The sequence below is a fragment of the Malus sylvestris genome, chromosome 8 (genome assembly GCF_916048215.2).
Source record: "Malus sylvestris chromosome 8, drMalSylv7.2, whole genome shotgun sequence".
NCBI lineage: Eukaryota > Viridiplantae > Streptophyta > Magnoliopsida > Rosales > Rosaceae > Malus > Malus sylvestris.
In genome coordinates, this window is record NC_062267.1 from 10,694,512 (window position 1) to 10,720,542 (window position 26,031).

A 26,031-nucleotide genomic window follows, 5' to 3' on the forward strand; every position below is an offset into this window, starting at 1 on the left:
TCGATTTCTGAAATCGGCCCTCGTGGTCTCTGAGCAGCCCAGCTTTTGAGAAAGCAAGCCTCTTCGATTTCTGAGATCGGCCTTTGTGGTCTTTGAGCAGCCCAGCTTTTGAGAATCTCTGAGCAGCCCAGCTTTTGAGAAAGCAAACGCCTCTTCGATTTCTGAGCAGGCGCCTCTTCGATTTCTGAAGCTTCGTCGAGTGCAGATTTTTATAGGGGCTGACATTAAGTTCCAAAGCACACTTGAATATCCACCAGTAGAAGCTCCATTCTTGCACTTCTAAGATCTTGATTTGTCCGACCTCTTCTCTCTTCAACACCTTTGAAAATGTCTGGCCCCTCCGACCGTCGTTTTGACTTGAACCTTGTTGAAGAGGCAGCCCCGCCTTCTCCAGACAACATATGGCGCCCATCCTTCGTCTCCCCTACTGGTCCTCTTACCGTTGGGGATTCCGTGATGAAGAATGATATGACCGCTGCGGTAGTGGCCAGGAACCTTCTCACTCCCAAAGATAACAGACTACTTTCAAAACGGTCTGATGAGTTGTCTGTTAAGGATTCTCTGGCTCTCAGTGTTCAGTGTGCAGGTTCTGTGTCTAATATGGCCCAACGCCTATTTGCTCGAACCCGCCAAGTTGAATCATTGGCGGCTGAAGTGATGAGTCTCAAACAGGAGATTAGAGGGCTCAAGCATGAGAATAAACAGTTGCACCGGCTCGCACATGACTATGCTACAAACATGAAGAGGAAGCTTGACCAGATGAAGGAATCTGACAGTCAGGTTTTACTTGATCATCAGAGATTTGTGGGTTTGTTCCAAAGGCATTTATTGCCTTCGTCTTCTGGGGCTGTACCGCGTAATGAAGCTCCAAATGATCAATCTCTGATGCCTCATCCTTCTAGGGTTTTGTCCAATACTGAGGCTCCGAATGATCCCCCTCCGGTGCCTTCTCTTTCAGGGGCTCTACCGACTGCTGAGACTTCTCCTAAGCAACCTTTGTGAAGGCTCCCTCTTGTTTGTTTATTTTGACTCAAGTATATGTACATATTTGTAACTTATCGGGGATATCAATAAATAAGCTTTCCTTCATTTCAACGTATTGTGTTAAATACACCAAAGCCTTCTTCGCTAAGTTCTTTGAATTTTCTTTTGTTGAAGCTTGTATGTTGAAGCTTTATGAGTGGAACATATAGGTTGAGGTAGTGTTCCCTTAATTTCCCGAGTGAGGAAAACTTCTCGGTTGGAGACTTGGAAAATCCAAGTCACTGAGTGGGATCGGCTATATGAATCTTAGAACGCCATTGTGTTCTGTCCTGTGTCATGTCCTCCGTTAGATCCAAGTACTCTAAGTCTTTTCTTAGGGTCTATTCCAAAGTTTTCCTAGGTCTTCCTCTGCCCCTTCGGCCTTCTTCGCTAAGTTCTTTGAATTTTCTTTTGTTGAAGCTTGTATGTTGAAGCTTTGTGAGTGGAGCATATAAGTTGAGGTAGTGTTCCCTTAATTTCCCGAGTGAGGAAAACTTCTCGGTTGGAGACTTGGAAAATCCAAGTCACTGAGTGGGATCGGCTATATGAATCTTAGAACGCCATTGTGTTCTGTCCTGTGTCATGTCCTCCGTTAGATCCAAGTACTCTAAGTCTTTTCTTAGGGTCTCTTCCAAAGTTTTCCTAGGTCTTCCTCTGCCCCTTCGGCCCTGAACTTCTGTCCCATAGTCGCATCTTCTAATCGGAGCGTCAGTAGGCCTTCTTTGCACATGTCCAAACCACCGTAACCGATTTTCTCTCATCTTTCCTTCAATTTCGGCTACTCCTACTTTACCCCGGATATCCTCATTCCTAATCTTATCCTTTCTCGTGTGCCCACACATCCAACGAAGCATCCTCATCTCCGCTACACCCATTTTGTGTACGTGTTGATGCTTCACTGCCCAACATTCTGTGCCATACAGCATCGCCGGCCTTATTGCCGTCCTATAAAATTTTCCCTTGAGCTTCAGTGGCATACGGCGGTCACACAACACGCCGGATGCACTCTTCCACTTCATCCATCCAGCTTGTATTCTATGGTTGAGATCTCCATCTAATTCTCCGTTCTTTTGCAAGATAGATCCTAGGTAACGAAAACGGTCGCTCTTTGGTATTTCTTGATCTCCGATCCTCACCCCTAACTCGTTTTGGCCTCCATTTGCACTGAACTTGCACTCCATATATTCTGTCTTTGATCGGCTTAGGCGAAGACCTTTAGATTCCAACACTTCTCTCCAAAGGTTAAGCTTTGCATTTACCCCTTCCTGAGTTTCATCTATCAACACTATATCGTCTGCGAAAAGCATACACCAAGGAATATCACCTTGAATATGTCCTGTTAACTCATCCATTACCAACGCAAAAAGGTAAGGACTTAAGGATGAGCCTTGATGTAATCCTACAGTTATGGGAAAGCTTTCGGTTTGTCCTTCATGAGTTCTTACGGCAGTCTTTGCTCCTTCATCCATATCCTGTATAGCTTGGATATATGCTACTCGTACTCCTTTCTTCTCTAAAATCCTCCAAAGAATGTCTCTTGGGACCCTATCATACGCTTTTTCCAAATCTATAAAGACCATGTGTAAATCCTTTTTCCCATCTCTATATCTTTCCATCAATCTTCGTAAGAGATAGATTGCCTCCATGGTTGAGCGCCCTGGCATGAACCCGAATTGGTTGTCCGAAACCCGTGTCTCTTGCCTCAATCTATGCTCAATGACTCTCTCCCAGAGCTTCATTGTATGACTCATTAGCTTAATTCCCCTATAGTTCATGCAATTTTGTACATCGCCCTTATTCTTGTAGATAGGCACCAAAGTGCTCATTCGCCACTCATTCGGCATCTTCTTCGTTTTCAAAATCCTATTGAAAAGGTCAGTGAGCCATGTTATACCTGTCTCTCCCAAAACTTTCCACACTTCGATTGGTATATCGTCTGGGCCTACTGCTTTTCTATGCTTCATCTTCTTCAAAGCTACACCCACTTCTTCCTTCCGGATTCTACGATAAAAAGAGTAGTTTCTACACTCTTCTGAGTTACTCAACTCCCCTAAAGAAGCACTCCTTTCATGTCCTTCATTGAAAAGATTATGAAAATAACCTTTCCATCTGTCTTTAACCGCGTTCTCTGTAGCAAGAACCTTTCCATCCTCATCCTTGATGCACCTCACTTGGTTTAGGTCATTTGTCTTCTTTTCCCTTGCTCTAGCTAGTTTATAGATATCCAACTCTCCTTCTTTGGTATCTAGTCGCTTATACATATCGTCATAAGCCGCTAACTTAGCTTCTCTCATAGCTTTCTTCGCCTCTTGCTTCGCTTTTCTATACCTTTCACCATTTTCATTGGTCATATCCTTGTATAAGGCTTTACAACATTCCTTCTTAGCCTTCACCTTTGCTTGTACCTCCTCATTCCACCACCAAGATTCCTTTTGGTGTGGGGCAAAGCCCTTGGACTCTCCTAATACCTCTTTTGCTACTTTTCGGATACAACTAGCCATGGAATCCCACATTTGGTTAGCTTCCCCCTCTCTATCCCACACACACTGGGTGATTACTTTCTCTTTGAAAATGGCTTGTTTTTCTTCTTTTAGATTCCACCATCTAGTCCTTAGGCAGTTCCAAGTCTTGTTCTTTTTTCTCACTCTTTTGATATGTACATCCATCACCAACAAGCGATGTTGATTAGTCACGCTCTCTCCTGGTATAACTTTGCAATCCTTACAAGTTATACGATCCCCTTTCCTCATTAGAAGAAAATCTATTTGTGTTTTTGACGACCCACTCTTGTAGGTGATCACATGTTCTTCTCTCTTCTTAAAGAAGGTGTTGGCTAAGAAGAGATCATATGCCATTGCAAAATCCAAGATAGCTTCCCCATCCTCGTTTCTCTCCCCAAAACCATGGCCACCATGAAAACCTCCATAGTTGCCTGTCTCCCTGCCCACGTGTCCATTTAAATCTCCTCCTATAAATAACTTCTCCGTCTGAGCAATTCCTTGCACCAAGTCTCCAAGGTCTTCCCAAAATTTCTCCTTCGAACTCGTATCCAACCCTACTTGAGGTGCGTACGCACTAATCACATTGATAAGTTCTTGTCCTATTACAATCTTGATTGCCATGATTCTATCTCCTACCCTCTTGACATCTACAACATCTTGTGTCAAGGTCTTGTCCACGATGATGCCAACACCGTTTCTCGTTCTATTTGTGCCCGAATACCATAGTTTAAACCCTGAGTTTTCTAGATCCTTTGCCTTACGACCAACCCACTTAGTTTCTTGTAGGCACATAATATTTATCCTTCTCCTCACCATAACTTCTACTACTTCCATAGATTTTCCCGTCAAGGTTCCTATATTCCACGTTCCTAAACGCATTTTGCTCTCTTGAACTCTACCCTTCTGTCCTAGCTTCTTCACCCTTCCCCGTCTAATAGGATCAAAGTACTTCTTTTGTGTGTCCCGTGTAAAGTTGATAGGAGCATATGCTCCCAAACAACTTTGAGTGGAGTCGTTCGAAAAGAAGTTTCTATAGCCCCCTTGCTCATTTAACACTGTATCCGGGTGCCGATGGAGATGCAGCGACCCTTGCTCACTTATCACTGTGCTCAGGCCACACAGCGCGCCACTTACGGGTGACGCCCTAGCTTTAGCGCGATTTCGTTCTGGATTCATTTTCATAAGGATTCGACGTGATCATGGAGTGCCGGCTGTCGACTACCTGACGCCCTCCCCCTCCTCCTTTATCCGGGCTTGGGACCGGCAATGTAAGATAAACTTACACGGCGGAGTTGAAATCGCACGATAAATGCTGACGTAAAATGTTGCCTACTCAATTGTCTCATAAAAAGGGTTTGTCGCTCTAATGAAACAGGCAAAACTTGTATGACACAACCGATTTACCCATGGGTTGCCAACAAATGCCACAAAATCTAAAGAGTCATGATTAGATTAATTAGTAAATGAGTTTGAGAGCAACATAATGTCATCATACCAACCATTTAATTTACTTGCACAAAAATTCATAAGCAATGATAAGGGCAATGAAACAAGTAAACAAGGTAGGGTAACCCTTCTTTATATATACAACAGAACCATCTCCTGCAAATAACAATATCATTAGATTCATTACACCCAAAATGATACGCTTACAAGACTTGTCACGTAACAACTACCGGGACTCGATCTTCCCTCGACTACAAGAACCAATCATCTTCATCCAGCAGCACCTCAATCTTCCCAACAAACTTACCACTAAGTTACTCACCAAGACAAGGTCCAGACATTTTCACTATTTTGGCATGGACTCGCATTCTTCAATGACATTTTCACTATTTTGGCATGGACTCGCATTCTTCAGTCCAGTGGCTACGGTAATCCCGACACCTATGACAGTACTTCAAAATAGCACGTCCTTCATAGTGCACATTAAGCTCACCTTCGTGCTTGGAAACTTGCTCACCACATTCTGTGCAAACTATATCACAGTGTTCGCCAACACGAGCGCCCTTTGGTACCAAAACAAAATACGGGCAATTGTAACTCTTGTGGTCCTCAACTTCCTCACAACAAACTTCACAGTAATTACGCTTTTTTTGCAGTTGGAGTCGAGCCATTGGGTCTCCAATCGCCTTTTGTATACCTTCCTCTTCATCTGCTTGTTTAAAGTTTCATTGTTAGAATACAAAATAAGACTACTAATAACAATTAGTAACATATCATCAAGGCCCATAAGACTTTTTCTTGCTACAAAAACATGACTACATGTCTAAACTAAATAGAGTTGTAAAACATCAGGCCCTTGTGGAGACAACTTTTCTAAGTAGCACTTGGGCTCATAAAGCTACAAGTACGCCCCCTAGAAACACGTTAGGAGATTACAAAGCCATGCCACCTAACTTGAAAAGCCTAATGGAAAAAGCAAAACCAAGGAAGTGCAGGCATACCCGAAAGCTAAGAGAAAACTACAACAAATGACAGGACACTTTTGCAGCGAATTCTACTCAGTTAATCAACTATTAACTACTGAAGCATACAAAAGTAGTGCGAATACACTAGAAATACACTTGAACAGGACTACACATTAACTACTGAAGCACTAGAAAAGTAGTGCGAATACACTAAAAAAAAGAAGTATTAAGTATCATAGATGCATTCATATTCATATTCATTAGGGAGAAAATGAGGATTTAAAACTAAAACAAAAATCAAAAGCATACCGTTACGATTCTGCCCAATGCAGTCATCATCATCATCGAACCAACTTGGTTTTGGTTGGAGGGTAGCTTTAGATTTGCCCATTACTTCATCTGAGAGAGAGAGAGCGCGATATATAAGAGGTGGGGTGGTGAGAGGCAGAGCGTAATTGTGATTCATATAGCTATAAGCGAGAGATGGCCGACACTGGGTTTCAGAAATTTAAATAACTCTTTTCAAATATAAAATCTCCAGGAGACTCTTTAAAAGCAGATTAGCTAATTATTTTAGGGCATTTTGATATAGATGCCTCAAATTTGAATTTTTTTAATCAAACATCTATAACTTTTAAACTTTTGATCAAACATTCTTCTACTAATTTTTAATTAAAAATTATGATTTTTATTGTATTTAATTAACCAACTAGTTCAGAAAATAATATCACAAATATTCTAAAATCACCACAAACTTCCTATCTTATCTTATCATAATTCGTTTAAAATGAATTTTTCTTATTCAAATAATTTGTTGTTTTAAATTCTAAAAACACATAAACATCATATTAACATACAATTATGAAATATAACATGCACATATATTAAATATAACGTACCAAACAGATATATTAAATATAACTTACCAATCATTTGGTACGTTATTGGTACGTTATATAAATTTAATCTGGGTACGTATTAGTATTTTGGTACGTTATAAAATATTGCTTTTGGTACGTTATGCAATTCTTTATTTAGTAAGTACCAAGTTATTAGTACGTTGTATTATCCTTATTTTGGTACGTACAAAACTTATGGTACGTTATGTATAAGTTGTGTAACCCAAAAAAAAGATAACTTTTCACATTAAAACATTGCACTAAAAAATATTTTGTCAACTCTTAATAATTAATTATTGGAATAAGGACTCATTTTAAACTAAGAGTTTTCACATTTTTATTTTTATTTAAAATGAGTCCTTATTCCAATAATTAATTATTAAGAGTTGACAAAATATTTTTTTAGTGCAATGTTTTAATGTGAAAAGTTATCTATTTTTTGGGTTACATAACGTCCCATAAGTTTTGTACGTACCAAAATAAAGATAATACAACGTACTAATAACTTGGTACATACTAAATAAAGAATTGCATAACATACTAAAAGCAATATTTTATAACGTACCAAAATACTAATACGTACCCAGATTAAATTTATATAACGTACCAATAACGTACCAAATGATTGGTACGTTATATTTAATATATCTGTTTGGTACATTATATTTAATATATGTGCATGTTATATTTCATAATTGTATGTTAATAGGATGTTTATGTGTTTTTAGAATTTAAAACAACAAATTATTTGAATAAGAAAAATTCATTTTGAACGAATTATGATAAGATAAGATAGGAAGTTTGTGGTGATTTTAAAATATTTGTGATATTATTTTCTGAACTAGTTGGTTAATTAAATACAATAAAAATCATAATTTTTAATTAAAAATTAGTAGAAGAATGTTTGATCAAAAGTTTAAAAGTAACAGATGTTTAATTTAGAAAAATCTAAAATGAGGCATCTAATTCTAATTATCTGATTATTTTAGCAAAACCCCAACAAAACCAAACCTTGATCGATAACTGATTTTCTCACACACATCGTCGTACACCCCATACCCTTTGTTAGCGTGGTTTCTATAACACAATAACATATCTAACCAAAGATTATAATACTGAATTGAAAATTAGCCAAATGGAGAATCAAAAGCATACCATCATCGACCATGGTTGCTTCGTCGAACATGGCTTCGTCTGAGAGAGAACAGAGGAGATAGACAGGAGAGCGACAGAAATCGAGTTAGGGTTCGGCATTAGGGTGTTAGAGCGTAAATTAACAACTATAAAAATTGGAAAAATTCTAGATAATCACAAATCATACCATTAGGGTTCTGCATCTGGACGTTCGCCTCCATCGATCTCTTTCAACGCGCGACCGAACGATATTGGGGTTCGGCAATTTCTGACTTACAATTTTTTTTTTCTTGGGTTGAATGCATTTTATAGCGCAAGGTTCAGGGGTGATTTGTAAAACGACCCCCAAGTTTCAATTTTTGCATATTATACCACGTGACTTTTAAATTGCACCAATTTAACTTATTCGTCAATTTTAACGTCTAATTAGAGACTTTGCCCATAATTTTGAGCACACCTTGCCGTTAATTTCAATGTTTACTACTTTACGCTTCAACTGGTGCAATTTAACTTATCATGATTTATACCTACGGATGAACTTGTCCAATAGGAAGATCACTGCTCAAATATTTCAGGTTGTTGAATCAATGTTCCCATGAACCGAATTGAGAAGAAAGGACGAAAGCTGCCGTTTCATGTTTATCATTTATGAAACAAAACTTTCTCAAATTGGTCAACTTTCCTCTACACCGTACTTAGATGAAGAAATTTAAGATTACTAAAGAATTCATAAGTGACGGAATAGAAATGATTGAATTTTATTTTTGAGAATTTGTGAATTTTCTTATTTAGTTAATCTCAAATAACCATGAAATTTGAATTCTGATTGTAAGGAAGCAACTCAATCCCTCCAAATTTTGAGCTCTTCTTACTCGACAAGAATAGAATTGCACCTCATCTCCCATCCGTTGTCCTTATGGCTCCCTCCACATTTAGTTCCACCCACCAAGTAGAGGAAGGGTTTCTCAAAGTTGTAGTTGCTCTTTGCTGATATCTCATAGTACTGCAGATTCTTCTTTATGTGGAAGGTAACCTGCCTGTTCTTCACATCAACCTTAGTTGCCACAGAGAACAATAGGGATGTTCTTGCACAGAGTGAAATACTAATCACAAAACCATCACCAACTAATGTAAAAAAAAAAAATGTAAAGAAACGTTAGACTTGACACAAAAATAATTTAGCCAACTCATCGGCAGAGACCACGGTGCCATGTACGGCATTCTTGTATGTCGACCTAGCGGAAACGTCAAACATGATGATTGCATATTGCCCATGAATGCTGCATATTTCAATAAAGAATTTTAGGTGTTCATTAGGAGGCATCCATCATGATTGTTTTAGGTTTACTCACTCCAGTGGTTCTTTATTGGCCTCCTGGAAATCGTGCATCCAACTGAAAGTGTTGTGAATTAAAGCCATAGGAATGCATGCTTGACGGGGCATCCATATGCGAATGACTGGCAAAGGCGAAGGCCCCCGAGTTTGCACTCAGAAGCATTAATCTTGGAGGTAGTTTCACAATGACTGGCATTGGCATCATTATTTAATTCTCTCAAACATTGATTGATTCTTGTATGGCAAATCTACTACTACTACTACTACTACTACTACTACTACTACTACTACTACTGTGATTATGCCAAGTCCAATGCTTGATTAGTTTTTCTCCTCTAATGTTTTACCAATCTCATGCTTGGGATGGAGGGGGATGCTATGACAAATTAATGTACTACTGTATCATAATCTCATAGAGTTAGTTAAGCAAGGCTGTTACTGTTAGCTGCCAACCTTTCATGAACTCCAACAGAGAATATGAAAGGCTGACAATGTGAGAGTTGTTTCTTCATCCATGGTACTCGAGAGATTATCGGACATTTTCATGGTCTTGTACAATGAACATGGATACACAGCAAATCATACGTAACGAAAGGAACAAGAAATTCAAGTAATCAACATAGGAAGCAACAAGCATTGGCATTGAAGAACTGAAACAAGAAATTCAATTCGTAACAAGAAATTCAAGTAATCAACAGAGGTTCCACTTTTAATACTACCATCCGTAACAAACATTGGCATTGAAGAACTGAAACAAGAACTTCACAGGGCCATAACCCCTTTAATTCAATTTAGACTGAAGCAACAAACTAAGTTCATCTTAAACTTTAACTTCAACAGCAACAGAAGGAACAATATTACTTGACCTTGGAGCATAAACGATCAATGCTTTGCTAGCAATCCCTTTCAGCCTAGCATCCAATTGGAAGTGGAAGTGGACGGTGAACATGCTCGGGTAACTTGTAGCAAGAGCTTCATTCATTGATAACATTTAAATTTTCTAAAAATGTTACTGAACATCTTGCAACATAAATCTTGTACACTTCATGGCCAATTCGCAGTGATAGATACTTAAGTATACGCTCGCTCGAAAATCGAACTCGAGGTCGTCCACGGTCGACTTCTGCCATTTGAATCAGGTAATCAACAGATGATTCTCGTTGGAAAACAACTCTTTGAATCATATAATTGTCACGCAATTTGGCCAAGGGATGACCTTGAAACAGTAGAGGGCCATAATCTGAGCAAATACTACTGACTGCTTCTTTCGATACTTGATTCCTTGGATAGACCGCTAACACCGGCCTTTGGTTAGTAGCTCCCAAACGGTCAAAAAAACCGTACGTAAGAATCAATGGAGTTTATAGATGTCACCTGATACCCAATTGTTGGCGACACTTGTGCCACTACCCACATAATAGAAAAAGGCAAAAGCAATCATTAGTGTAAAAAAAAATAAAAAAATCATTACTATATTTATTAATTTGTTCGTAAATAAAAAAAGCTTATTATATTAACATTTTACATATAGTTGAATAAACTCTACATACTTAATATGTCTAACATTTGCTTTTTTAATTAAAAAGCACGTACTTCTCTATAATACCATCACACTCCACATTCTAAACATACACCTTATATTTTCTACATGCACCTCGCCTTTTGTACACTCTCTACATTTTTCAAAACTTATACCCTCTCATTTTTATCGAAGGAGAAAAAGATCTATCCAAATATTGTTTGTCTATGTGAGTGAAAAATCGTACAAGATCTTTGGCATGCCACTAACAAAATGTTTGTAGACAAGCTGAGATTTGAACCTATATGCTATTCCCTATTATGAACCTAATAAGGTCAAAATTATCATTGCATAGTAGGATACATAAGTCATTTGATATCAAACTTTAATATGAGGTGCTAACATAAAAAACCATAAAAAATTGGGAGTTTTAACGAAAAGTCCACTGTACTGTTCACTTTAACGAAAAACAATATTTTTACACTAAAAAGTCAAACCTGATACTATTCACTTTACCCTTTATTTTGTTCTTATAGTTAAAACTCAAAGTTTTCAAGCATTTTTTATTAGTTTTCCTTAAAAAATTACATAAACAGTTAAGCGAGAAATAATTACCGTGTAACATCCCGCCAGTGCTACCATCTTCCACAGCGGCCTTTAACAACGCAAAGGTAACTTCCTCCTTTACGTCGTCTATGGACACGCCGCTACCGCGTCTAGCCATCTCATTTTCATATGCTCTTCTAGCGTAAACCCTACCCGAACCCATAGTAAGAAATTTCTCGATCTTGTCTAGAAATCCCCTGCCGCTTCTTAAAACCTTGTCATAGTGATAGCCAAAGGAGTATAATATGGGATGCTGCAACATGCTAAAGTTGGTTAGATACTGATTTAAGGTTTTTTGGCTAAATTATATGGTTCAACATATTTGAAATCGATAATTACCCCTCCCTCGATTCCCCCAATGAAGCACTTTCCAGAAGCATCATCTGTAATAGTGTCTGCGAATTCTTTCCCGCTATTTGCAAGCTCTTCAATAGTTAAGTATGTGCTAGTCTCTCTTAGTTTTTCCTTTAGGTGCTTCCATATAGCTTTAGAAACTCCAACTTTGCCAACCCTAGTCAAAACTATGGATTCGGTAAGCTTGATCATCTTCTTTTTGCCGTCTCTCTCTGAGAATATAAAAGGTAAAGACAGTAAATAAAGAAACAAAGAAAAACCCTAAACACCGTAAAATAAGAAAATAAAAATAAAAACAAGGATTAATAAACTTACTGTAGACGCCATTCTCGGTCGCCCTGGAGTCGACCGCCAGTATCATGTCTTCGCCGTGGATCACCCCTATGTTTGTTGTGCCACCGGAATCTGGATCCTGTATGTACAACCACAGAAGTTTGATGTGTTATTCCTAGTTTCATTTTAACAAATTAATTTAGTGTTTGTGATATTTATCATGTAACTAATTAATAAATAGGGCACGTGTAAATTTGGATGGAAATGTGTAATTAAATCATAATCTTTTGGAAAGAAGTAGAATATAAAAAATAAAAATAGAGAGATAGAGAAAAGAATAAAATAAAATAAAAAGACATTGGATAAAAATGAAGAGGAGAAGAGATGGAAAAAAAAAAAAAATCAGAGATTGGCTAAAATTCAATCTTTTTTCCATCACCGGTCACTCCAATCCATCCATCCATCCGTTTTTATCTTTTTAGTTCAATCAGTTTTCATGGTCAAGCATGAGTTGGTTTTATTGCTCATCTCACTCATTCAACCCCTTCAACATTCTTAGTCACTGCTATTGGATAAGTAAAAAGAATGCCAAGTCATCAACTTACATGTGCAAAACATGTGCGCATGAAGTGTATCTCATAAGTCTCAATAGCAGAGTATAAATACTCTCTTTCCTCTTGTAGTCGGTCATGATGGTTGTATGCAAAACAGTAAAAGAAATACATTGATACATTCTTCAGTTTCCTTTTCAATCTTCTTTTATCTGTACATTTCTTGATTTCTATAGAATTCTTCATTGTTGTTAAGATGGTATCAAGAGCCAGTCTTGCTTGCGCAATGGATCCAGTTTCTGCTATACGCTGTTACGATTGATAATAAGGTGATATTGTTTCTGTACTCTTCACAAATCTTGAAGAATTTTGATTGATTCTGGAATTTTGTTTAGAATATCAGTATAATTGAAGGCCGATGCCATAGATTTTGATGTATTGAAGATTTACAAGGTTGATTTGATGAAAGGCCGATGCCAAATTTGTTGCGATTTTGGGGTTTTCTTGCTTTGATTGAATTGAATGAAAGCTGCTGCTATTGTTGAGATTTGTTTGTACTTCTTGGTTCTTGTGCGATAGTATAGTGATTGGTTGTGATTTGGTCCTTGGTTTGATATCAGATCTCGAAATTTTCATCTGGGTTCTTTCCACCGACTTAACTTTCTTCTGAGCTTTTCCGAATTCTTTCACCGACATTGTTGTTATGTGTACATCTGGTGATATTAGTGTAAGGTGTTTAGTGACAATCATGGTGAATCAAGTGAAAATTGAAATTTATTGGGTATGCTCATTATTAAATTGAATGATGACAATTTTCTTAAGTGGAGCTTTCAGTTTAGTTCTGTTCTGCGTGGATATGATCTTCTTGCACTACAAAACAAAGTGTCATTAGCGAGGGTCAAATACCGTTGGAAAAGGCATTTTGCCGTCGCAAATACTTATTTCCGACGGGAAAAAACCCTCGCTGAGCGTCGGAAATTGTCTCATTGGAAATACTTTTGTTCCGACCAGCCGTTGGAATTAATGCATTTTCGACACACATGACTCGTTGTTAATAGTTATTTTTATGTTGGAAATGAATGTTCAAAATGGCAAACTTATTTTATTTTCGACATGGAATTTTGGTCGCAAATACTTATAGAGTTGTCGAAATTACTTTTCAAGTGACGACAAATGTTTTTTGCGATCACGTTTTTCCGACCAAACAATTGTGTCAAAAAATCTTTTTCCAACAAAATCATATTTTTTTACGAGAGTGCACAATCATCGCAATTACAATTACCGACCATACAAGGTTGTCGAAAATACATAACGGCTTGACAGAAATAGGCACAAAAACATATTTGCTATGATCAAGCATCGTCGAAAATATGTACTTCCAACGGTGAAGTTTTGTCGGTAATACATATTTGCAATGGCAAGCTTCGTCGGGAATATATATATTTTCGACAATGAAGACTCGTCGAATATATATATTTGCAATGGTGAAGTTTCATCGGTAATATATATTTCTGACGGTGAAGCTTCATTGGAAATAAATATTAATGACCATATTTAGTCGTCGCAAATTTTTTCATAACCAATATTTGGTTGAAAATGAGTTTTTCCTATATGAGCGTCTTTGTTAGAAATGTGCACATTAACGAGAGAAATTTACAATCGAAAAAGCTATTATTCTATTTATAATTAAATTATATATTGAAATTAAAATATGATAAAAATAGGTATGTAATCGTTACTAATAAATTAACCAAACCATTGTATTAAATTTCTCAATATCCAAGCAAGATTATTCATAAAATTATTTAAAAAAGAAAATGGACAATAGTTAAATTGGAAAAAAATACAAAAAGAACAATATCCCACGAATAAAACCTAACAAGTTCAGATATTTGATAATATCAAAATGAAAGTATTGATTTTTATTAATATTTGGTAATTTTGAAATCTGAGTAATTTCAGTAATTTTGAAACTTAATTTAGAAATTCATATAATTTATAAGTTTTTTAATATTTTCTAACTTTTTCAGTCATGCAATTTATTGATTTTTATTAATATTTGGTATATGTATATGTATAAATTCAATTAACTTTGTGTTATATAAGTATACATTCAATATAAGACAGTGAACAAAATGTATCCAAAATTAAGAATAAATACAAAAGTTGATTACAAAATATAGCGTGGGAATTTTTTGGCAGCTGGTGTGTGGAGGAAGATGGGAGTGGGATCAGTGATTCAAGCGGAGTTGTGGGCAGTTCTGGCAGGTGTGAGACTTGCACAGCAACTCGGGGTTCACCGCCTGGTGGTGGAGAGTGATTCCTCACAAGCTGTTACTCTCATCGGCAATCATTCTGGGAGTTTGTCTGCCATGGGGCTTCTTGCTGAGGACGTCACCTATCGCCTTCTTCACACCACGGAGTTCCTGCATACACCTAGAACATGTAATGGTGTTGCACGTAGATTGGCTAGGTTTGCCTTGTCAATTGGCAATGAACTAGTTTGGTTTGAGGAGCCTCCTAACTTTATTCAATATCTCCTTGACTAAGATTTGATATAATCTTCATTCAGTCAATAATATATCAATTTTTCTTAAAGAATATATATAATTTGAGAAAATTACTATAAAAAGTTGACATATCTTGAAAGTCTTTAATAAGTTTGAAACACTTAAGAGTTGAATGCACAGGGACGAGTTCAGTCAACCAATTTTTGAAAAATATTCGGAATCTAAAATTTTACAGTCAAAATTAGAAACACCATTCCAGATTGCACCCCTATTTTTTGGTGAACTTACATATTCTTAGGGTGAATGATAATGGGTTTCAATAAGGGTATTTGGGGAAAGTGCTGGGTGTTCTTGTAGAATTTTATAAGCTTTACTTATGGTGGTTGGGTGAATACTCTATATTTTATAAGCTTTTAAATACTCAATACAACCCGAGTGAAAAAAATTCAGTTTCTAAACGATATTTTGTTTCGAAGCTTACCCTTGTAGCATGCTTTCTATCTAAGCTCTCGTTGGTACTTCTCCAAGCTCCGTCCTACAAGCTCCAAGCTTCTTGCCCTTGATCTTCCTTGCATGTGTTCTCCAAGTTTCCAACTTAAGAACCCTCTAATGTTCGATACCTATGGAAGACTAAGAGGGTAGTGGATGAGAGAAAAGAGACATGCTTCTTGTGTAAAGTTAAGTGAATGGCAATGTGTGACAAATGGTTTACTTGATGAAAAAATCACTTGATTATTCAGCGATGTGCAATTTGGTAAATTAAGAGTCCTTGTTAGTAAGAATTGTGGAGTCTGAAATCATTGCAGCTAATCTAAGAGAATCATCTAGAGGTTCAAATACAAAGATATTGCATCATGATAGGACTCAATCAAGTTAAATATAATTAGTTCATCTCTATTTTATATTGATTTGATTTATTCGTGATCCTAATGTCTTGTTGTTATGATTTCAAAATATGTCTTACATCTTGTTCTCTTGCACTACCAGCAATTACCATTTGTTCGACAAATAATATTTCGTTGGGCGAATAACTTTTACCCAACGGAATGCAAATTGTCGAGGAAAAACGATCGATGCTTTGGTTTGTGCACTTCCAACAGGCAAAGCTTTAGTCGTCAGGCATAGGAGATCCAATCTTTTGCAATGGCTCAGAGCATCTTTAATGGCATTAGGAAAATTAAAGGGGGCGAAATCACACGATAAATGCTGACGTAAAATGTTGCCTACTCAATTGTCTCATAAAAAGGGTTTGTCGCTCCAATGAAACAGGCAAAACTTGTATGACACAACTGATTTACCCATGGGTTGCCAAGAAATGCCACAAAATCTAAAGGGTCAAGATTAGATTAATTAGTAAATGAGTTTGAGAGCAGCATAATGTCATCATACCAACCATTTAATTTACTTGCACAAAAATTCATAAGCAATGATAAGGGCAATGAAATAAGTAAACAAGGTAGGGTAACCCTTCTTTATATATACAATAGAACCATCTGCTGCAAATAACAATAGCATTAGATTCATTACACCCAAAATGATGCGCTTACAAGACTTGTCACATAACAACTACCGAGACTCGATCTTCCCTCGACTACAAGAACCAATCATCTTCATCCAGCAGCACCTCAATCCTCCCAACAAACTTACCACTAAGTTACTCACCAAGACAAGGTCCGGACATTTTCACTAAGACAAGGTCCGAACATTTTCACTATTTTGGCGTGGACTCGCATTCTTCAGTCCAGTGGCTACGGTAATCCCGACACCAATCATAGTACTTCAAAATAGCACGTCCTTCATAGTGCACATTAAGCTCACCTTCGTGCTCGGAAACTTGCTCACCACATTCTGTGCAAACTATATCATAGTGTTCGCCAACACGAGCGCCCTTTGGTACCAAAACAAAATACGGGCAATTGTAACTCTTGTGGTCCTCAACTTCCTCACAACAAACTTCACAGTAATTACGCTTTTTTCGCAGTTGGTCTTCATCTTCTTGTTTAAAGTTTCATTTTAGAATACAAAATAAGAATACTAATAACAATTAGTAACATATCATCTCAAGGCCCATAAGACTTTTTTCTTGTTACAAAAACATGACTACATGTCTAAACTAAATAAAGTTGTAAAACATCGGGCCCTTATGGGGACAACTTTTCTAAGTAGCACTTGGGCTCAACGCTCTTGCTACAAGTACACCCCCTAGAAACACGTTAGGAGATTACAAAGCCATGCCACCTAACTTGAAAAGCCTAATGGAAAAAGCAAAACCAAGCAAGTGCAGGCATACCCGAAAGCTAAGAGAAAATTACAAAAATGACGGACACTTTTGTAGCGAATTCTACTCAGTTAATCAACTATTAACTATTGAAGCATACAAAAGTAGTGCGAATACACTAGAAATACACTAGAACAGGACTACACATTAACTACTGAAGCACTAGAAAAGTAGTGCGAATACACTAAACGAAGGAGTATTAAGGATCATAGATGCATTCATATTCATAGTCATTAGGGAGAAAATGAGGATTTAATACTAAAACAAAAATCAAAAGCATACCGTTACGATTCTGCCCAATGCAGTTATCATCATCATCGAACCAACTTGGTTTTGGTTGGAGGGTAGCTTTAGATTTGCCCATTACTTCATCTGAGAGAGAGAGAGAGAGAGCGCGATATATAAGAGGTGGGGTGGTGAGGCAGAGCGTAATTGTGATTCATATAGCTCTAAGCGAGAGATAGCCGACACTGGGTTTCAGAAATGTAAATAACTCTTTTCAAATATAAAATCTCCAGGAGACTCTTTAAAAGCAGATTAGCTAATTATTTTAGCAAAACCCCAACAAAACCAAACCTTGATCGAGAACTGATTTTCTCACACACATCGTCGTACACCCCATACCCTTTGTTAGCGTGGTTTCTATAACACAATAACATATCTAACCAAAGATTATAATACTGAATTGAAAATTAGCCAAATGGAGAATCAAAAGCATACCATCATCGACCATGGTTGCCTCGTCGAACATGGCTTCGTCTGAGAGAGAACAGAGGAGATAGACAGGAGAGCGACAGAAATCGAGTTAGGGTTCGGCATTAGGGTGTTAGAGCGTAAATTAACAACTATAAAAATTGGAAAAGTTCTAGATAATCACAAATCATACCATTAGGGTTCTGCATCTGGACGTTCGCCTCGATCTCTTTCAACGGACGCCACTCCATGGATCTTGCTCCGGCGTCGTAACTGGAGGCTGTGGGAGAGGGAACTTTAGCTCGCGCGACCGAACGATATTGGGGTTCGGCAATTTCTGACTTACAATTTTTTTTTCTTGGGTTGAATGCATTTTATAGCGCAAGGTTCAGGGGTGATTTGTAAAACGACCCCCAAAGTTTCAATTTTTGCATATTATACCACATCACTTTTAAATTGCACCAATTTAACTTATTCGTCAATTTTAACGTCTAATTAGAGACTTTGCCCATAATTTTAACGTCTAATCAGAGATCAAGTAACGGGACAAAACTTTTCGACGGTTATAAACGAAAAATCACGATTTAACGGTTATTTTAACTCCGATTTTGATGATTTTTTACATCTACACTCCTTGACCTTATATGAATATAATGAATGAATTCGATCTTCAATTTAAAATATTTACACTAGTGGATACCACAAAATCTTATGTTATACTTGATACACGTGGGTAACACGATACACGATAAGCAGAATATTAATTTAATAATTTTATAACCCTAAAAAAATACTATAAGAATTATATATATTAATTTAACAATTTTATACACCTAAAAACTGTAATAATTATATATATATTAAATTAACTATAATAATTATAATAATTATATATACTATAATAATTATACCCCCAAAATATTAACTATAATAGTTATATATATATATATATATATTAAATTTTAAATTAAATTTTATACCCCTAAAAACTATAATAATTATACATACAAAATAAATAGATTTAAATCTACTTAATAAATAAATATATATATATACACACACACACACCATTGAACTTCATGGGATACGAATTATACGAAACTAATTTCAACGATCCAACCATCAAACTTGTTTGTATATGCTTCGAGATCGCATCAGCAAAAAATTACAAAAAACAAACATTCACAGATCAAGTAACGAGACAAAACGTTTCGACGGTTATAAATGAAAAATCACGATTTAACGGTTATTTTAACTCCGATTTTGATGATTTTTTTTTACAGCTACACTCCTTGACCCTATATGAATACAATGAATGAATTCGATCTTCAATTTAAAATATTTACACTAGGGTATACCACAAAATCTTATGTTATACTTGATGAAAGTATGAATAAACTTTTAAGTGTTAGTGAATCTATTGTTTTGATGGGATACGCATTCTACGAAACTAGTTTCAATGATCCAACCGTCAAACATGTTTGTATATACTTCAAGATCGCATACGCCAAAAATTGCAAAAAACAAACATTCAGAGATCAAGTAACGGGACAAAACTTTTCGACGGTTATAAACGAAAAATCACGATTTAACAGTTATTTTAACTCTGATTTTGATGATTTTTTACATCTACACTCCTTGACCTTATATGAATATAATGAATGAATTCGATCTTCAATTTAAAATATTTACACTAGTGGATACCACAAAATCTTATGTTATACTTGATGAAAATATGAATAAACTCTTAAGTGTTAGTGAATCTATTGTTTTGATGGAATACGCATTCTACGAAACTAGTTTCAACGATCCAACCGTCAAACATGTTTGTATATACTTCGAGATCGCATACGCCAAAAATTGCAAAAAACAAACATTCAGAGATCAAGTAACAGGACAAAACTTTTCGACGGTTATAAACAAAAAATCACAATTTAACGGTTATTTTAACTCCGATTTTGATAATTTTTTACAACTACACTCCTTGACCCTATATGAATACAATGAATGAATTCGATCTTCAATTTAAAATATTTACACTAGTCTTATGTTATACTTGATGAAAATATGAATAAACTCTTAAGTATTAGTGAATATATTGTTTTGATGAGATACGTATTTTGTGAAACTAGTTTCAACGATCCAACCGTCCAATTTGTTTGTATATACTTCGAGATCGTATATGCCAAAAATTTCAAAAAACAAACCTTTAGAGATCAAGTAACGGGACAAAACTTATCGACGGTTATAAACGAAAAATCACGATTTAACGGTTATTTTAACTCCGATTTTGATGATTTTTTATAGCTACACTCCTTGATCCTATATAAATACAATGAATTAATTCGATCTTCAATTTAAAATATTTACACTAGTGGATACCACAAAATCTTATATACTTAATGAAAGTATGAATAAAATCTTTAAGTGTTAGTGAATCTATTGTTTTGATGGGATACGCATTCTACGAAACTAGTTTCAACGATCCAACCGTCAAATTTGTTTGTATATGCTTCGAGATCGCATATGCCAAAAATTGCAAAAAAAAAAACATTCAAAGATCAAGTAACGGGACAAAACTTATCGACAGTTATAAACGAAAAATCAGGATTTAACGGTTATTTTAACTCCGATTTTGATGATTTTTTACAGATACACTCCTTGACCCTATATAAATACAATGAATAAATTCGATCTTCAATTAAAAATATTTACACTAGTGGATACCACAAAATCTTATGTTATACTTGATGAAAGTATGAATAAAATCTTTAAGTGTTAGTGAATATATTGTTTTGATGGGATACACATTCTACGAAACTAGTTTCAACGATCCAACCGTGAAATATGTTTGTATATACTTCGAGATTGCATATGCCAAAAATTGCAAAAAACAAACATTAAGAGATTAAGTATCGAGACAAAACTTTTCGACGGTTATAAACGAAAAATCACGTTTTAACGGTTATTTTAACTCCGATTTTGATGATTTTTTACAGCTACACTCCTTGACCCTATATGAATACAATGAATGAATTCGATCTTCAATTTAAAATATTTACATTAGTGGATACCACAAAATCTTATGTTATACTTAATGAAAGTAAGAATAAACTCTTAAGTGTTAGTGAATCTATTGTTTTGATGAGATACGCATTCTACGAAACTAGTTTCAATGATCTAACTGTCATACTTGTTTGTATATGCTTCGAGATCGCATACGCCAAAAATTGCAAAAAACAAACATTTAAAGATTAAGTAACGGGACAAAACTTTTCGACGGTTATAAACGAAAAATCACAATTTAACGGTTATTTTAACTCCGATTTTGATGATTTTTTACAACTACAGTCCTTGACCCTATATGAATACAATGAATGAATTCGATCTTCAATTTAAAATATTTAAACTAGTGGATACCACAAAATCTTATGTTATACTTAATTAAGCTTTGAGTTCCATTGACAAGATTTAAACTTTTGAGAAAGGCTTCACAACCTTGAAAACAAAAACGCTTTCAGGACACATTTAATATTTGTAATAGATTAGTAGTGTATGTATGTATTTTTTAAGAGGCTCTTATTTTCGAGTGTAGATGTAGTACTTAAACGACAAATGTGTTTTAATATTTTGAAGTAATATTTATGTGACAATGTGTGGTATGTGCAAATTTAAGAAAAAAAAAATATTTTTCTTAACGGGTTATAACGGGTCATAACGGGGGTAAAGTGACCCGACCTGTTAAGGACCCGTTAAGATAACATGTGTGACACGATACGACCCGTTAAGATAACATGTGTTACACGAAAACGACACGAACACGACTGACACGACCCGTTTGCCAGGCCTAATTTTGAGCACACCTTGCCGTTAATTTCAATGTTTACTACTTTACTCTTCAACTGGTGCAATTTAACTTATCATGATTTATACCTACGGATGAACTTGTCCAATAGGAAGATCACTGCTCAAATATTTCAGGTTGTTGAATCAATGTTCCCATGAACCAAATTGAGAAGAAAGGACGAAAGCTGCCATTTCATGTTCATCATTTATGAAACAAAACTTTCTCAAATTGGTCAACTTTCCTCTACACCGTACTTAGATGAAGAAATTTAAGATTACTAAGGAATTCATAAGTGACGGAATAGAAATGATTGAATTTTATTTTTAAGAATTTGTGAATTTTCTTATTTAGTTAATATCAAATAACCATGAAATTTGAGAATTTTCTTATTTAGTTAATCTCAAATAACCATGAAATTGGTGAAACCATACTATACTCAAATGGAAGGGCATGCATTGGACAATTGTGTCCAAGTATGACCGAGCTAGCACGCTGGCTCCTTCCATCTGAATCTGAACGCGGTTTACGTGAAGCAGTGGATATATATACAGTGGTGACTGGTCGTCTGCACATGATTTGTCTTATTTGCATATAGCTAGTCTCTGTAACTAAGAATTATTATTTAATCTGTTATCATTTGCATGTTACTGCAGTACTGCATATATATTCACTTCTTCAGCTTCTTCGTCTAAGCTTCCAGTCACAATTACGAAAATAACCCTCCAACCTTCACAAGCATATATAGTACATGTACGTACGTATTCGTGATATCACACTTTGAATTAGTTTTTATTCCAAAAATATCTAAGAATATAGTTGTAAAATCAAATTCAAATTTCTCATATGCAAGTTGTCATTTACCACAGTGATGGAAATGTGTTGTGTTATTGTATGATGGAGTGGGTTCAACGGTAGCTAATTTAACATATAACTTACTAACATTATCGCTCGAATAAAAAAAAATTCAAACTTCTCGTATGTATAACCAAAGAGGAAGATCCCAGCTTCATTAACTATAGGATGTATACTTGAAAACCAAAAATTGAATGTGTGAGTGGGCCTTATCAATTACAAAGGTCATTTATGTCAATTCACACTCCATGAGTGCAGGTAGACAATCATGCAATAAACCCAAAACAAGGATTTCTTCCATGATCTTTGATAATATTAAAACACTAAACCTCGCACCCTTGTATCTCAATGATCTTTCAAACATAACTCATTTTGACACAATTCTGATGAAGTTGACGAAAATGATCATAGCTACACGTTTTGATGAGTTGAGAGACCCCAATTATAGTAATGGTCCTTCCAAGATAACTCATTTTGACAAAATTCTGATGAAGTTGATGAAAATGACCATATCTACACATTTTGATGAGTTGAGGGACCAATGTTAATGAAATTTTAGTTGAGGGACCATTGCTCCAATATGATTAAAGTTGATGGACCATTGCTACAATTTACTCTTCTTTGATTTAAAAGAAATAAATCTATCACATTTCATCCTTAATTTGGCCACCCTTTATTGCTCATCTTTCCGAATCAACAACAATCTTAACCGCTACAGTCAACGACAATTCAAGAGAAATAAATTTTCACAAATATTAAATACTCCTTCAACTAAGTTTGTATTACAAATTAATGTAACGAAATGATAATTCTAAAGTGCATGTTAGATTTCATGCATGACAAATTCTCAACTTGGGAATTCAAAATCTGATATAATTTGGTAGCTAGGGACAGAAAAGGGAAGAGGATAAAATGTTGGGTGTGAAACTCATTGAATTAGATGAGACTACGGAGTACTTGCAGTCGCAGTCCCAATAAACGACGAGTATATGTAGATCCCTACATTAATTCCAAAGGAGTTGGACTTTTGGGTGTGTTTACGTACCCGTAATCGGAATGAAAATAAGGAATCCGATTCCGATTACGGATAACTCTTGTGTTTACTACAATTTAGAGGAATCAATATTGTGTGGGACCCACACGAAAAATGGAATTCAATTATTGAAATTGGAGGAATTGGACTCCCTCCATGGGTGAGGTATTTGGATTCCGGGAAGGTGAAGGAATCGGGAATGCATTTCTTCTTTCCTATTATGCCCTCTTATCAAGAAGCTTTGCAGATGCTTCGATAGACGCAGCACCACCGAGTGTTGGAAGTGGGAAGATGAATTTGAGCTAGCATCCCAGACTTCCCCAGAAAACTTCCATTTTTATTCTGATCGTGACTATGGTCTTCCACCGAGTGTTGGATCCTTCCACATCTTACACAACCCAACAACCATTTCCGGCTCTCTCCCACCCCAACCTCCCATGCTGCAAATTCTTCCTCCTCGTGTTGAATACAGTCCCAATTCAAAGGACCTAAAAAAATATCACTGAACATACATCAAATGCTCTCATAGACTTGGTAAATCTACCGAACCACGCTCTTGGGGACTGCTTCAACCCATACAATGATTTTCAAAGCCTGCACACCTTTTGTCTATGCATATCTGGAACATTACTCCCTAGTGGGAGTTCCATGTAAATCTCTTCTGTCAAATCCCCATGCAAGAAGGCATTCTTCACATCGAACTGCTGTAGTGGCCAATTAAGATTTGCAGCCAAAGACAACAAAACACGGACTGTATTGATCTTGGTCACAGGGGCAAATGTATTTGTATAGTCAATTCCATATTTTTAAGTGTATCCTTTTGCTACCAGTCTTGCCTTGAAGTGATCCACCGTCCCATCAACTTTGTACTTTACTGTATATACCCATTTGCATCCTACAGGTTTCTTGCTAGCTAGCAAGTCTGTGATCTCCCAGGTATCATTCTTCTTCACAAACGTCAACTCTTCATTCATTGCTGCTTGCCAACGTGGATCAGCTAAAGCCTCATGCACACTGTTAGAAGTATATACAGTAGATAATTGATGCATAGATGACGTATTTTATTCTGACAGGTGACTGGTAGACACATAATTACTTAACGGGTATAACACATTAGACTCAGGGTTGGGCTTACTCATCGGATACTTAGTTTTGCATTTAGGGTTGGCTTCATAAGTAAGTTTAGGAATACCTCGGTTGACCCGATCAGGGAGATGATGTGGTGGTGGTGCATCCGGGATCGAAGAATATTGATTATGGTTATTGGGACTCAAGATCGACTGTGAGGTAGCTGGCGACACATGAATCCGGTAGTGAGGAAACTGGCAGAGAGCTATTAGGCAGTGAGTTATTTGACGATGTCGACTCTTCCATTTCAAGGTTTTCAACCTTGTCTCCATGTGAATGATCACCATTTGTCTCCAAGACATTACCACTTAGTTCCAATTCATTCACATCATTGTTTTCGTGTGAATGATCACCACTTATTTCCATACTTCACCACTTAAAAACAAATCATTCACACTATCTATATTTGGAATAGTATAATTAAGAGTTTGAACTTCTGTCTAATTCTCCCCCTGAAGTGAAGACTCGGGATTGGCAAAGTACATATCATTCTCATCAGACGCAACATCCACATTGACAAATAATTTTTTCATCGGAGGGTGATAACAACGATACCCCTTTTGATTTGGGGCATACCCCACAAACACACACCGTAAGGCCCGAGGTTCAAACTTACTGCTCTGTTATTTATGAAGATGAATGAAGGCCACATAGCCAAACACGTGTGGTGGAAGATTAGGAACTGTAGGACCATCAACATATGAAGAGAGAGTTTGGAGCGGTGTCTGAAAGTCGACTGATCGAGATGGAACACGATTCATGAGATATGCAGCTGAGGTGAGAACTTCTCCCCAAAAGGATAACGGGAGATGCGCCTCGAGCAAAGAAGCACGAACAACTTCTAGAAGCTGACGATTCTTGCGTTCGGAAACACCATTTTGTTGTGGAGTATAGAGACAGGTAGTCTGATGAACAATACCATGATGATCAAGAAAGGCACGAAGTTCAGAGTTTACATATTCGCCACCATTGTCACTCCTGAGAACCTGCATTTGGGACTTATATTGTACTTGTACCATTTTGTAAAACTGCTGAAACAAAGAAGTAACTTCACTTTTGGACTTCATTAAACAAACCCAAGTT

General features: G+C 36.4%; 1 protein-coding gene and 1 long non-coding RNA gene across 5 annotated transcripts; both read right to left on the minus strand.

Annotated features, from left to right (window-relative positions):
• Positions 1-5,078: 5,078 nt before the first annotated feature.
• On the minus strand, positions 5,079-18,511 carry LOC126633350 (uncharacterized). 4 transcript variants are annotated; one of them, XM_050303930.1, is made up of 5 exons: positions 18,282-18,511; positions 18,116-18,154; positions 17,678-17,767; positions 16,884-17,112; positions 5,079-5,411 (listed from the first exon to the last, which is right to left on the minus strand). In XM_050303930.1, exons 1-5 carry the CDS (start codon positions 18,337-18,339, stop codon positions 5,357-5,359), a joined length of 471 nt encoding a protein of 156 aa, XP_050159887.1. In that variant the 5' UTR covers positions 18,340-18,511; the 3' UTR covers positions 5,079-5,356. The 4 variants fall into 4 exon arrangements, with proteins under 4 accessions (XP_050159887.1, XP_050159885.1, XP_050159886.1 ...); XM_050303928.1 differs by lacking the exons at positions 16,884-17,112; positions 17,678-17,767; positions 18,116-18,154 and adding exons at positions 6,245-6,334; positions 7,990-8,028 and having other exon boundaries at positions 5,079-5,679; positions 18,282-18,500; XM_050303929.1 differs by lacking the exons at positions 16,884-17,112; positions 17,678-17,767; positions 18,116-18,154; positions 18,282-18,511 and adding exons at positions 6,245-6,334; positions 7,990-8,028; positions 8,156-8,425 and having other exon boundaries at positions 5,079-5,679.
• On the minus strand, positions 14,685-15,685 carry LOC126633352 (uncharacterized). Its single transcript, XR_007627034.1, has 2 exons — positions 15,599-15,685; positions 14,685-15,033 (listed from the first exon to the last, which is right to left on the minus strand). It is a non-coding gene; the product is annotated as an uncharacterized LOC126633352 (long non-coding RNA).
• Positions 18,512-26,031: the final 7,520 nt, after the last annotated feature.

Coding starts and splice junctions, on each gene's coding strand:
- LOC126633350 (XM_050303928.1), bottom strand. CDS start 18,339: ATGGAGTGGCGTCCGTTGAAAGAGATCGAGGCGAACGTCCAGATGCAG. Junction 8,029..18,281: donor CCAGATGCAGAACCCTAATG/GTATGATTTGTG, acceptor GTTCTCTCTCAG/ACGAAGCCATGTTCGACGAA. Junction 5,680..6,244: donor CATTGGGCAGAATCGTAACG/GTATGCTTTTGA, acceptor TTAAACAAGCAG/ATGAAGAGGAAGGTATACAA.